Genomic DNA, 15,395 nt, shown 5'->3' with positions numbered 1-15,395 from the left:
ACGTTACTATTTAAAGCAATAAGTATATATATATATATTGCTTATTTATTTTTTTTAATTTTTTTTAAAAATTTTATTTTGGCATTACCATTGATGTTCGTATAGTTAGTATAAGCATTTTAAAGATAGAAGCATTATAAATTAAATTCTAAAAAATTAAGAGACCAGAAAACATGATTTAATTAAGGATAAATACTTTTATCAAGTTTAAGTCCACTAATCAACTAGTGCGCTCATATAATGAAGGAACCTTTTCCTGTATAGAACCAGATGTCGAAAACTACTTATTGGGACCTTAGAGGAGACATCTGAGTCTCTAAGTCTAACATTATAATATCTCCTCTAAGCTAATGACGGCATTTGTCTACACAAGCCTGTACTATGGAAGATGAGTCCTGCACCTTTGGATGGAAGATGAGGCCTGTACCTTTGGAGATGAGGTAGTACCTTGGAAGATGAAGAAAGTTTGAGTTGCGTGAATAAGCAGTTTAAGATGTTACTTGATTAAAAACTTCATTCGCTTCAAAAATATGCAAATTCGAAATAATAATCGACATGTTTCAAGAGCACAAAACTAGGTGCCATTTTCTAGGCTCACCATGCGTAAATGAGAAGAAACAGAAGTAATTAGAAATATAATACATAAAGTTACCAACGAAAAATGGGAAAATAACGGTGAGATACGAAATTAGAAAAACCGCTGTAATCGAAAAAGAAGAAAGGCATTAAGGATTTGAGACATTGTGAATTAAATATTGCGAAACCAAGAGACATTAAAAATTCGTGTGTATAGAATAAGCTCGTTAAAAATAAGGGACATTATAAACTATTACAAAAACTAAGAGGCATGAAAAATGGGAAATGAAATCATTAAAATTAAAAAAATTATTAAAATTAAAATTAAATTTTTTTCCTGACGTATTCAGATTTCTGACTCATAACATATAGGGGGTAGTTGCAATTTAGGAAATATAGTCCCAATAACTTCGTCAGTTGAGCGGTCAAAAGTTCGGACCCGTTAACGTTAATTTTACTTTTTATATATTTCGCTATATCTCGAGAACTTTTAAAGCGAATTGAAAACTTTTTGCACACAATTATAAAATTCGTTTTTTCAATGTCAGTTCCATGTAAAAAATAACTTTTTGTAAATATTAATTATTTTTTATTACTTTATTTAACAATAGTCTAAAAAAGTTCGAGTTGTATGGTATACAATTTCTTACATCATTTCAAAGAATTTAATTTTAAATGTCAAAATATATGAGTTGAGCGAGAACTGCCGAAAAGTCCCTGAGAAATCAAATTTTAAAAAATTAGTAAGTCTAAAATTTCGATTTCTCAGGAACTATTAGACCGAATATCAAATAAAAGAATTTAAAAAAAACAAAAAAATATTTACAAAAACTATCTATGGATGAACGAATGGTGCAACGTGGGCAAATTTTTTCAATTTGCTTAAAAAGTGTTCTCAGATATGATGAAATACGCAAAAAATGAAATTAATATTAAGGAGTACAAATTTTGGATCACTTTAATGACCAAACTATTGAGTCCATATTTCCCAGACTGCGACTGTATATTTTGGGGGTTAGAAATCTGAATTCGTCGAAAAAAAGGCATGTTTATTGAGACAAAGTACGTTTTTGTGTCTGATTTTTTAACTTAAAATATCATTCGCATTAATTAATAAGCATATTTGCGGTCTCTCCCTCGAAACATTAAGATTGAGCCCTGAAACTTGAAAATCCGATCATTGGATTGGAAGTTATTCAAGGTGGTCCATTCATTTTTTTTAGCACTGTACATTTTCGCATTACTTTTATTTTAGTCAACTTTCACGTAGATTAATTAAATGTTATATACTAGAAAAATTACATTAATAAGCTTAAACAAAATCACATTCAGTAATAAAGAAACGTTTATGATAGGAAGTTTTTTTTTGTTGAATACTTGCCGTTTCCAAGACGTTACTATTTAAAGCAATAAGCAAAGTTTAATAATTTTCAAATTCTAGAAATGTACAATGATAAAATTTAAACTTGAATTTTTTTTCCAGCATTAATTTAGGCTACCGGAGATTGGTCGTTCTCAACAGCGCAGATGTTATAAAACAAGCTTTGCTAAAGTCTGAATTTCTCAGTCGACCACCATACGGAGCTTTTACAACATTCAAAAAAGAGAGTTAGTCATTTTAGTATTTTCTTTCTCGATGCATCTTTGTGTAAACTGGGATCGTTTAGTTTGGAAAATTTTAATTTTTTAATTCAATTTCAATTTTCTTGCAAAGTTCATTAAATATTTCCATTTCTCTTATCTGATTATATGAGTTAAAAACTATTATTTTAAAAGTTGTTTCAACCCCTTAACGATCGGTTAATTTTCAAGAAAACGGTCATAAAAGTGCCTATTTTCTTTTGCCCCTGAATATTGATTAGTGCTGACATCTAGTTTAAAATAAACTAACTAGCTGTAAGTACCTTAAAAATATCCTGGTACTGCCATCTGGTGTGTAAAATGAGAAATAAATGTCTCCCGGGCAAAAGAAATGAATTAGTTTTATTCTTTTTGGCTCGTTATTACTGAACACTCCAGCCCGGAAATATCGCGGGAGCGATAAATAGAGGGCGAAACCTCACCACGTCATTTTCACGGGAACGAGAAGGAAGAGGTTAATATAAAAAACGGTCCTTTTGGAAAATTTAGAAATAAAATCGAAGATAAATGAGACCACATATTTAAAATGAGGCGTCGAATATATTACAAAATGCGATAAGGTTGTTTTTGAAATTCAGATCTGATAACATACAATGTTTTGCATTAAACACACAAGAAAAATAGTGAAAAATAGATTAAAAAGTTAATAAATCTGACTGTCTCTTGAGTTGTTGTATTCCTTAAAAAGAACGTTCACCATTATCTGAAATATTAGTCGACCTTATTAGATCTTTTACAAAAACTAACGTAAATTATTACCAATCAGACTTAATAACATGCAATTTTCACATAATGTAAAATAACTGATGAGTCAATATCTTTATTATCTCGATTTGATATTGTCGTCACAAAAAAAGTATGCCATAATGTTAGAAATAGTTATAAATCTGATAAAAAAAACAAAGGACAATTTTTAGATTATTTATTAATTTTTTTTAACTGATCAGGTATAAGGACAGACATTTCTTTGTATGAAATACGTATATAAATTTGAGATAAGAGAATTATTATTTTTAAATGTCTCTTGAATCATACATATTTAGCCGAAAGTTCAAGTTTAGTAACTTTCACCAGAAATTTCCTCATGATTTTTTATTTGTTCTAATTGTTTAGAAGTAAGTGCGCAAAATAATAAACGGACCACCGTGGATAACTTTTGATCTGACAATCGGATCTTAACGTTTTAGGACTCAATTTTAATGGTTCGAGGGGGTGATCTCAAAGAGGAAAATTAATTACTGCAGACGATATTTTAAGTTACAAAAGCAGGCATGAAAACGTACTTTCTCTGAATAAACATATCCTTTTCGACAGATTCAGATTTTTGACCCCCAATATAGAGGACAAAATCACATTCTCGGAAATATGTTCCCAGATTGCGGTAAAAGTTGTATTTTGCATGGAATTATTTTTGGATAAATGAATTTTATAATTGTGTGCAAAGAGTCGCGATGGCTCAGGGGATAGAGCGTTCGCCTTCCAATGAAGAGAACCGGGTTTGAATCCCAGTTGATACGAATTCCGCATCCGGCTTGCACCGACCACAGTGCTGACGTGAAATGTCCTCACTGGTAGACGGATCAAGGATTAGAGTCCCCTTGCCCTCCGTCTAACCGTGGAAGGATCTCGTGGTCTTCCTCTCCATATAACGCTATAGCGGGTTAGCTCCATCAAAAAGTCCTCCACAAAGGCAAATTTCTCCCAATACTCGATCCAGGAGTTCCCTTGTCTTCTAGATTGGGTTCAAAATTATAAGGCTATGGAGTTGAACATTAGTAGTCGTAAACCCATAAAATTGGGTCGGCTATTTAACGATGGTTATAAGAATAAAAATAAAATTGTGTGCAAAGGGGAATTTTATAATTGTGTACAAATCATTATAATTGTGTGCAAAGAGGAATTTTATAATTGTGTGCAACGGGGCCGGGATAGCCTGGTTGGTAGTTCACTGGGCCCATGTCGAAGGGAGCATGGGTTCGATCCATGTTGGCCGAAGACTCCCCGTGCAGTAAATGGTGACTGGTGTGCGTTAAATCTATTTGGTCGCAAAGTCCTCCATATTCCCATAACAAATCAATATCTCTGGGGGTACTGATCCAGGAGCTCCCTTGTCTTCTGGATTGGGACCGAAATTACAAGAATGCGGAGTTGAACATAGGTAGTAGTAAACCCAGCATTGAGTTGGCTGTTCAACGACGGATATAAAATAATAAATAAAAAAAAATTGCGTTCAAAAATTTTTCAATTCGCATAAAAATTTCTTGAGACATAGCAAAAAATAAAACTGATATTAAATTCTCCAACTTAAGACCACGCCCTGACCAAACCATGATAACTATATTTCCCAGATTGCAGCTACCCCATCACCTTGGGGTAAGAAATCCGAATCCGCTGAAAAAAAAGTATGTTTATTCAGAGAAAGTACATTTCCGTGTCTGGTTTTGTAACTTAAAATATCGTCTTCCTTAATTAATTAGCATATTTGAGATCAAACGTGTCGAACCATTACGATTGAGTAATAGAACGTGAAGCAATTAGATCAAAAATTATTCAGGATGGTCCGTTTTTTATTTTGCGTACTGTACATGAAATACTCCATTGGTAATAAAGATTTAAATCACTATATATTTAAGACTTAGAAAGTAAATAATTTTTGTCGTTTATCGTCGCAAGTTGTATAGAGTTTTTTTTCATGATGAAATATGAAGCTAACTTTAAATCAAAGAATATAGAAAGGAAAAGAAGTCCAGCTCTTCGAATGCATAACTAAAGCAAAGAATTGCTCTGTGCGGTATGCTGTATCAGAAATACCACTCATAAGACAATGTCTCGTGAAGTAAGTAGGCTTTGAATACGCTATACTTAACACGAATATTAAGAAATTATTTAGCTACTAGGAGGAGTGCAATGAAGCAAAGTTAACTGCTTTTTTCACAACAATAACTTTGAATATACAAAAATACACTTAGTACACTTTTTTAGTCTATTAACTTCTAACCACATCAACATAAATTTTTATTAGTCTCTAAACAATGTCTTTATATATCAATATGTATATCTATATATTAAAAATGTAAAATTCTGACTGTAACCTGGTGCAATGAAACATTGGAAACAATCTAAGAAAAATTAAATTTTTAATAACCATAGACTAATTTACTTTTACTGCGCAGTACGCTAAATACAAATGCTGAACTTGAATAATGAAATAAAATAAAAAAATAAATAAATAAATAAATAAAATAAAAATAAAAAAAAAATTAAAGAAAAAAGATTTATGTATAATTTTATATAAATAAAATAACATGCTTCTATCATATTACGAAATATTTTTTTCATTTTACATTGAATGGTCTCAAGTCAGTTTCAGAAGTTAGCATTTATGCTTTGCTTTCAGTTGCTCCTAAAGATATGGAACGTGCTAGTATTTTAAACCTGCTAATGTATCCAAATTACATCAGTAATTGAAACATGTAATTGTATACTATTACATTTGAACTGCAAATTTCCATAATAAAATCTTTTTCGATGTACTCAGTCTTTCTCTGTATTTTTCGACAAAAAAATAATTTTATCGCTATATAGTAATTTTCAGAAAATTTCTTTTTCAAACGAATTAAAAAGCGAGTTTTATTTTTGTGGTTAAAGATAAGAATCACCTACTCAATAATTTAAGCAGCTTATGTAATTTGATGTTGAGTTTAGCGAACAAATAAAACAAAACGAAATGCTGCTCGTTAAACTGACGTGATTTTGACGCAGCACAAGAAAGTAAAGTTTGGAAGAAACTTTCTCCAAGTGTGGTAACTAGCTTAGCTAATCTTCTTTCTGTCAAACCCAATCTGGTAAACGTTGAATGTGCTTTTCATAATACTTTATGATAGATACATAGACGCTAATCTGGGGTTAATAAGAAATAAAAATATAAACATTTGCTATTATTTTTAAAGCTATGAATCAGCGAACTATTGAATAATTATATTTCCTTTTCATGTAGGTCCTTTCTTCACAAGTCCTATTCATGTCTGGCAGGAGCAGAGAAAGTTTGTGGTGCAGTCCATGAAAGATTTAGGATTAGGCAAATCGAAAATCGAAGAACATGTTAAGGTACTTAAGAGATATAAAGAACAGCAAATATCTTGGCCATGATAGTGGCATTTTAGGTTTTAAAAACAATATGGCAGTGCTCCCCTATCTTGTTATCGCCGTGGACCGGTCAACGTTTGATAATTTTACCGTGGCCCGCTGAGAGTAGAGGCGTTGATTCATATTTTGGATTGTTTTTATTTACTAACTTTAATTTGATTGTATTTAAATATGCATATGCAAAAAAAAAAAAAAAAAAAAAACAATTGTACGCGTGGTATTGGTGGGACCTCAGATGACGTCTCTCATCTCCTGGTTAACCTCTTGTCCATGAAAAGTCGTACAAACCTGAGACAAATACACCACAGTAATAAAATGAAAATAATTTAATGTTCCTTGGGCGGCCCGGTACCATTTTATCCTTGGCCTGGGGGTTGGAGGCTACTGCAATAAGGAACTTTATTTTTTCAAAGCGTAATATGATGTGTAGAGTGTTAAGTGTAATATTAAAAGTGTTTGAAGTGATGTGTTTTAATGTGCTATGTGGGAATAATCAGGGCCGGATTACCCATTAGGCCAGACTAGGCCATGGCCTCTTGCCCCCAATGGTCAGGGCCCCCCTTAGAATGGATTTTTCAAAAATAAATTTAAAAAATTGATTTTTCAAATTTTTTCAAACTTTTATGATTATGTTTTAGTTTTAATTTAATAAAATCAAGTAAAATTTAATTTATTATTATTTATTTTAATATTAAATATGCTTTCTTAAATGAAAAGATATATAAATACTTTTATATTTGAATAAATAAAAAATATACGGGAAAAAATTTAATCTAAGGGCCCCAAAATTTTAAATGGCCTAGGACCCCGCATTCGCTTAATCCACCCCTGGGGAATAATTCAGTTGAGGATCAGGCTCTATTGGCAATAAATTGTTTTAAATTACAGTTTATGGCGCAATATCTTCAAAAGTACCGTTAAAGGAAAAATTATAAAGTATTGTCGGGATAAGTGAAACAAAACCAGTCTTACCAAGTTTCTCGATTTCTTGATTAAAAACTTCATTCACTTCAAAAATATATTAAAAAAAACAGTGCGTGGAGTCCCTCCGCGCGGAAGAAGTTAAACTTCGCAACCTGCGACGTTAATTGTAGAAGAATCAGCAGTCGTAGAAGGATCACTAGTTCTATTCAACGACTCTTTTTCCTGCCCCGCTCGTCTCCGTGCTCTGTAATCACGGTAATATTGTGCATTTTTCCCTCGTGGACCTCTTGAACCAGTGGAAGTGCTTGATGTTGCCTCATCGTCTCGCCCTGGATAATGTATTTGTATTAATAATGTATGTGAATGCGTCATAATGTAATTTCAGAAGAGAAAACCTAACAATCAATTGATATTCACAAGAGACGTACCTTAACATAACCTTAAATCCGTCGCATTGTCCGTGGGATTGTTTCCACTCATTTTTTACTATTGTTATCCACTAAATTTGAAAGTAAAAAATACTATCCTATTAAATTGTATGTGTATCAAATCAAACTAAAAAAATATTTATAGAAGAACAATACTTTTATGACTTTTATTATTTTTATGCTAGTGAGAACCAAAACAATAGGGAAATGAATGAGGGAAAACTGAATCCTCCCACGTGATTTCCCGGCTAATAAAAATGTAGCGTTAAACGTTTAACGCAACCTTGTTGGAATTCGCATAAGAAGTTAAACTTCAAAAATACTACCCTATTAAATTGTATGTGTATCAAATCAAACTAAAAAAATATTTATAGAAGAGCAATACTTTTATGACTTTTATTATTTTTATGCTAGTGAGAACCAAAACAATATGGAAATGAATGAGGGAAAACTGAATCCTACCACGTGATTTCCCAGCCAATAAAAATGTAGCGTTAAACGTTTATCGCAACCTTGTTGGAAGTCGCACAAGAAGTATAACTTCAAAATAGGAAGAGCATAAATAGAAATTAAGCGAAATTAATTTTACCCCATCAACAATTGTCGTAAAACACATGCATTTATACATTTCATTCCAGTTTTTTTGTCCTTGTACTGGTTTTCCCAACCTCAGCCTTACAAGCTTTCGGAATTATTAAGCCTCTTTTTTAAAATTTATTTAGGATGAAATATGTGCCTTTGTAGAAGTACTGAAATCTCACAAAGGAAAAACAATGAATCTCAAAGTTCCCTTAGCTCCAAGCATGTCCAACAATATTTCAGCATTGGTGTTCGGTCAACGATATCAGTATGATCATCCAGACAGAATACGCTTGGACCAAAATGCAGAGGACATCAACAAGCATCTCGGACAAACTGGCTTATTGCAACTCTTTCCGTGGATGCGATACATTCCTTTTGTTAAAGGACAACAGTATAAAGAGGCTTATTCAGCATTTGAGAGTACGCAAAATTTGTTTAGGTGAGTTACATTTTCTCTTTCCATCGGCTTTAAGCCTCGATAATCGTAAAAATAAACACAGCATATAAATTATCGTTATGAAGATTAATATAAAGTTAATTCTAATATAAATGCCTATTGCATTTGGACATACCATTATGAAGCTGAATATCAAGTTAGGCAAACAATGAATGCCAATATCATGCATTTAAATTATTACCTATTATAAAACTGAAAATCAACATAATGCAAAAATAAATGCTGATAACATGTAGTTGGATGATAATTACTGTAATAACAAAAATAAAAATAATTATACCATATACAGGATGTTTCATATCGACAACTCATACGTATTTTTAGAATCCTTCTAGAAATGAAAACCAAAAATTTGTTTACCTTATGAATTGCAAATTAGTATTTAATCCAGGTAAAAACACATACAGGGTGATTCATAAAAGATGGGCAAAATTTTAGGAAGTGATAGTACACACCCAAGCAAACATTTTTTTATCAAAGAATGCATGGTCGAAAACAAAACGCAAAGGAGATGGCTCATTTGGAAAGTTGTTTCATGCAAATGAAAAAGCTCCATTCCTGTTGCGAGTTACCACGCTGCGAGTTATTATTTGTATGTTATGGGAAGAAGAGCCTTTAGCCTGGTGGTCCTTCAGCTTGGCCACAGCGCTCGCCAGATCTTTCATGTCTCGATTTCTTTCAATGGGGGCAGCTGAAGGCTCTTATGTATAAGACTCCCATTGAATCTGCAGAAGAACTTGTCTCCAAGCTTTCGGCAGCTGCAGGGGAAGTTCGAGATATGCCTGGTGTGTTTTGGAATGTTCTCCAATCTTTTCCTCGCCGTTGTACTGAGTGCTTAGCAGCTGCCAGCCACTGTTTTGAACGCTTATTGTAATCACATTCCACTAAATTTGCTTTTATAACTTAACTTTATCGTTCTTTGTGTGTTTTTACCTCATATAAGAACATAACTTTTGACTCCCTCTAACGGTTTTGGGTTTTGTTTTCAGCCATGCATTCTTTGATAAAAATTGTTTGCTTGGGTGTGTACTATCACTTCCTGAAATTTTGCCCATCTTTTATGAATCACCCTGTATACTAGAAGAACATGGCAAATCACAGTTTAAGGTAATGGGTATGATAAATACCAAAAAAAGGTTTGATGTTTATTAAACTCGTAAATGAATATTGGTTCATATTTATTGTGAAGAAAAATCGTGAATGATCCAAGTTCAAGTTTTATAATGATTGCTAAGGTATTGGAGACTTGCTTTTAAGTATGCAAAGCGTATTCACCAATTTTAAACATTTTTTTAAATGAAAACTGTCAAATTACATTTATATTGATGAGTGGCGCAACTACCACTGTAAATATTAAATGCCAATTCGCTAGTATATAAGACATGTTAACTGGATTCAATCTTGAAGTACCTTTTGATAGATGAAAGTTGACATAGCCGATAAATAAATCCCTTCAATGGCGACCTGTGTACGTGATATGAACTTGTCAATAATGATGGATGGTCCACATTAAACAGTTGATTTGCTTAAAAATATACTGCTCAAAAAACAAAAAAAATTCGGTGAAGTAAATAAAGTCTCCCGGTACTAAACAATATTGAAAAAAAAAGAGCAAAATGCTATAAAATATGAAGAAAAAGTATAATGAGCAAAAATGGTATAAATAAATAAAATGCATAAATCAACTAGTGGTATCCGTTCATCAAATTCTATCACAGATAAATTTCTAGAAGGGGAGTAATTTGGTGTAACTACCACTATAAATATTAAATACCAATTCACTAGTATATGAGGCATGTTAACTTGGTTCAATCTTGAGGTACCTTTTGTTGGATGAAGGATGACATAGTCGATAATCATAATCCCCTTCAGATGTTTGGATGTTAGGTGCTCCGCAAACATTGCCTGAATATTCACATGTTAAAACTTTAGTCAAAATGAGAAGAAAAAAAATACTAATTAGTGATTTCAGATTAATATTTAAGTGAGAAAAAGGTTATAAGAATCTGATCTATCATTCTCGCGTAATGATGGTTAAGCGCAATTAAAGCTGAATAAAAAACATCAACGTTAGTTTGATTATCGGATGATCTCAAAAGCGTTTTGTTTCCCCTTCAATTTAATATAATAGTCTATGATTTTAGATTCGATGATTTTAAATGCGGTTCCATTTTGTTTGACCCTGATAATGATCTGCTAGATTGTGATTTTTTTTTTTCAATTAACCTTAATTCGCATATTTTTGCTTTGCTTTTTTTTTTTTTAACAAAGATTCAAAAAACATATACTACCGATGGTGTTTACGGAACATTCTAAATTAATAAAATATTATTCGTTTATACAAAAAGAATATTATAGCTAAAAGAACAGAATATTATAGTTATAAATTAAGATTCAAATATGAAGATTATTAAAAAAATAACTATAGGTTTTCCCTTGAGAATTGCGTCGTTATTTTGCAGTTTTACAGAACACCTCGAATTTTCATAATGAAATATAAATTGTTTCAAGTAAAAGTATTTTATAGTTTTAAGAGGCTTTTATTAAGATACAGACACACAAAATATTATAAAGATGTATTGATTTAAAAATTTTTCCTAATTTGTTTAGTCATTATATTCTTGTTTCTCTTATTTTTTTCAAACAGTAAGTACATAGAAGAGCATAAAAAAACTTTGGATTCTCAAAATATTCGGGACTATGTAGATAGATATTTATTGGAAATGGATTCCAGGAAGCGAAATGATCCCAAAACGACTTTCAATGGTAAGCATTATTTGTTTAACCCCTTCCTTCTCGCTCCCATGAAAATGACGGGGTGAGGTTTCACCCTCTATTTCTCTCTCCCGTAAAATTTCCGGGCTGAAATGTTCAGTAGTAACTCGCCAATAAGAATAAAACTTATTCATTTCTTTTGCCCGGAAAACATTTTATTTCTCATTTTACACACCAGATGGCAGTACCAGGATATTTTTAAGGTAATTGTAGATAGTTAGCTTATCTTAAACTAGAGGTCAGCACTAATCAGATACCTGTATTTGGCAAAATAGGCACTTTTATGACCGTTTTCTTGAAAATTAACAGATCGTTAAGGGGTTAAAATGTTTATCAAAATGTATTGTCAAAAATGTTTTTAATATAGTAAAAAAGTATTGATTTTACTTTTTTGATCATATTCACTTTTTTAAACGTTAACATATGGATGGTGTTTTCAGTAGAAATGTAAACAATAACAATCTCAAGCTGTATGCCTGCTCTAGTTCCGGTTAGAAAGTTTGCAGCTGCTTACTACAGGTTATTCTGCGAGACGATATTTTCAAACGGATAATTTTGTTTTCAATAAAAAAAATAAATTAGATTATTTCTGAGCTCAAATCTGCCGTATTTCATAATATAATAATGTTATTATGTAATTCTGGTGAGTTTGAAGTGAAAATTTGTTTTAGTTATTTAGAGATTTATTGTTAAAAAAGGTGACATGGTTGCTAGACTTTGAATAACTTTACTTTTTTGGCAGTCTTGATATGGCCTCTTTCCTTAAGTTTATTACTGTTTATTCTTGTTGCGAGCTGTGCCAACACCTCCTAGAATAAGGAAGGCCTCAGCACGGATCAATTTAGTAGTTCGATGTGACGAAGTTAACTGCGCAGTTGATGAAAAATAAGAAAGATGTCATTACGTTCGGGGTACTAAGCTGCGCAGTGTTTGAAAATACGAAATATGTCATTACGTTTGGACTACTAAAGGATATTTATGGTAACCCGTGCAGAGGCCTACTCTTTTCTAGGAGGTGTTGGCTGTGCACCATCATACGTTAGTGTTAACACTTTTAGCATTGTAAACACAAATATTGTTAACATTGTAATCACAAGTAATAAGTAATCAAATACATTGTTTGCAAGAATCTCAAAACACAATGATGCCAAATGGCTTTAAAATACAATGGAAACAGTAACCCTGAAATTTCGGCGGTACCGAGCTTGCAGCGTTCCCTAGTGTAGAAAACACCATCCATTAACAGTTAGAAAGGAAAATAATTTATTTTTAGCGAACAAAATAACGCACTGACAGGTAGCACTATGAGGTAGAAACAAGTTATTTTACTTATGTTCAGCTCTCACAGAGATTTCAGGGTATGAAGATGTGTCGCCTTACTCAAGTTTTTCTGCAGAGAGGGAAATTACGCAATTATAATACGTAAATCACTCTTGGGAGAGTTAACCCATTGAGAAACAGTTAGTGTTACATTTGTTTTTAGTATATTGTAGTAATTCTGTTTCTTGACGGTATTTTTTTCCCATAGAAACCACGCTAGTGGATAGTTCTATGGATTTGTTTGGAGCCGGAAGTGAAACAGTTTTCACATCCATCTTATGGTGTGTTTATATAATGGCAACGTATCAAGATATACAGAAACGAGTGCAGAAAGAAATAATGGATGTCATAGGTCCTGATAGGATGGCAGAATTATTAGACCAGAAATCAATGCCTTTTGCTCATGCGACCATCATGGAAGTTCTACGTTGGATAACTATTGTGCCATTAAATCTTTTGCATTAGTAAGTACGCATTGATGTTTTTAAAATTAAATGAAACCACCAACAACAAAGAAATGTTTTAGTCGGCAGGACTGAAAAAAACTTCAGTCTAATTAAATAGAATTTAGCATTACGTAGTCTGTTTAGAAAGGAACAAAAGAAGGCAAAAGTCCCGCAGTGGACTGATCGATAAGACACGGTTTCCAGCAGATCACCGAAGTCAAACATCACTGGCTGCGGTCAGTGGGCGGGTGGGTGATCACTTGGATCAGTCTCCGTAGGGACCGAGGGTGTGCGGTATTGGTCCTCGTTAAACTGTGCTACCGTAAAGTGCTCGACTTCACGCACTGGTCGTCGGGCTACCGAAGCGGGGGTGCCATCCCCTCCGCAGAGGATCAAAATTGTGATGGCATGTCTTCGGATCATCCTCCGGGATGTTTCCCAGACAGTCGCCAATAGCCCATTGTGCAGCGCTAGTGCGACGTAAATTAACAACAACAACAAAAAGAAGGCAAAAAATGTTTTCGAAAATAGTATCTTTCATTAATGTATTCAATGCTTGTCTGAAATTAAATAATTAAGAAAATTGGTTGATATCAGATAAAACTAACTACAAAACGAAATTAACAATCTAAAATGCATTTTACAGTTTCACGTCATTTGAGTGTAGCTGAAGGAAAAAATTCTTCCAAACTTAGCACATTCTTGAAAAAATTGGTTCAATATTAAATTAACTTAAACCACAATATCGAAATGTTTTAGTTCAAGTTGAACCATAATGTACTAATTGAACCATTTAAACAAGTTGAACCATGTAAACAAGTTGAACCATGTAAACAAGTATAAAATAGGTTTCTAATCATAATAATATTATTTCAACTCGGTACCTTTTCTTGGTTGTAGCGAATTTGCATGATACTAAGGTTCAAGAGACTCAAAAATTTCTAACAGTGCATAATGTTTAAACATTTAACTAATTTCAAATAAATTTCAAGTATAAATATTTCTAAAAAGTGTTCCCTTTGTAGTACTACAGTGGATACTACTCTTGGTGATTATTTCATACCACGTGATACAGCAGTAATAGCTAACTTTTGGGCAGTTCATCATGATCCAAAATACTGGAATGATCCTGATGTTTTCAAACCAGAGAGGTTTTTGTCAGAAGATGGAAAGTCTGTTGTTAAACCTCCGAATTACATGCCTTTTTCTCTGGGTAAGTCGAGAGATTTTATTTTAAATGTTTTTGAAATGAATGCTTAGAATATGAATGATTCTCGCAATAAAGTACTGACAAGGGAAACTAGGGAAGTGTGACACACCAATTTTGAAATAAACTAGTGGGATGTATGCCTTATGAGGAATAATTTTAGGGGGCAACATTCGTTTCGGCCCATAGAAGGTTCTGTGAGAGATAAAAAATAATTCAATATAAGGAAAATTCGGTATTTTATTACTTCAATGCAGGGCTCGAAAAACAGCCCGTCCGCCCGTCCTTGGCGGTCAAAAATTCCCCGCGGACAACAAATTTCTCGAATCCAACGTCCGCGTGGACGGCCATTTTCCCGTTAATGTTCGTGATATATTTTCAATTTTTGTTATCTTACAAGAGTCTAGCTCCTCACTTCTAAAATTACCCTCTAATCTCGAAATACAGCAACATATCAGGGCTCGAAAAACCGCCCGTCCTCGGCGGTCAAAAATTCCCCGCGGACAACAAATTTCTCAAATCCAGCGTCCGCGTGGACGGCCATTTTCCCGTTAATGTTCGTGATTCATTTAAAATTTTTGTTATCTTACAAGAGTCTAGCGCCTCACTTCTAAAATGACCATCTAATCTCGAAATACAGCAACATGCTGCGCATGGTGGAATTGATGTTTTCTTTGTCTGGGAGTACTGCAGCGGTTGAAAGGGGCTTTTCAGCAATGAACTTATAAAAAAACACATTACTTAGTGGTCTTAAACAAGAAGCGTTAAACGCATTTATGAACATCTACCTAAATGGAAAACCTCTTTCAGATTTCTGTGCAGAAATCTCTGTAAATCATTGGCTTGATTGTGGAACTGGCAAACGTCATATTTGATTCATGGGAATGATTTAA

The 15,395-nt window shown here is 33.0% G+C and overlaps 1 protein-coding gene across 1 annotated transcript in view; it reads left to right on the top strand.

Moving 5' to 3' along the window:
* Positions 1 to 15,395, top strand: part of LOC107449041 (cytochrome P450 2J6) — a 19,889-nt gene that overhangs the window by 1,109 nt on the left and 3,385 nt on the right. Inside the window, exons 2-7 of the mRNA XM_016064441.4 lie at positions 2,060 to 2,184; positions 6,215 to 6,324; positions 8,438 to 8,736; positions 11,402 to 11,520; positions 13,058 to 13,313; positions 14,321 to 14,508. Of these exons, the coding sequence (XP_015919927.1) occupies positions 2,060 to 2,184; positions 6,215 to 6,324; positions 8,438 to 8,736; positions 11,402 to 11,520; positions 13,058 to 13,313; positions 14,321 to 14,508 (1,097 nt within the window). The remainder of the gene's footprint in view (positions 1 to 2,059; positions 2,185 to 6,214; positions 6,325 to 8,437; positions 8,737 to 11,401; positions 11,521 to 13,057; positions 13,314 to 14,320; positions 14,509 to 15,395) is intronic.

Source organism: Parasteatoda tepidariorum, chromosome 6 (assembly GCF_043381705.1).
Source record: "Parasteatoda tepidariorum isolate YZ-2023 chromosome 6, CAS_Ptep_4.0, whole genome shotgun sequence".
NCBI lineage: Eukaryota > Metazoa > Arthropoda > Arachnida > Araneae > Theridiidae > Parasteatoda > Parasteatoda tepidariorum.
This window is presented reverse-complemented; position numbering and strand designations above follow the sequence as displayed.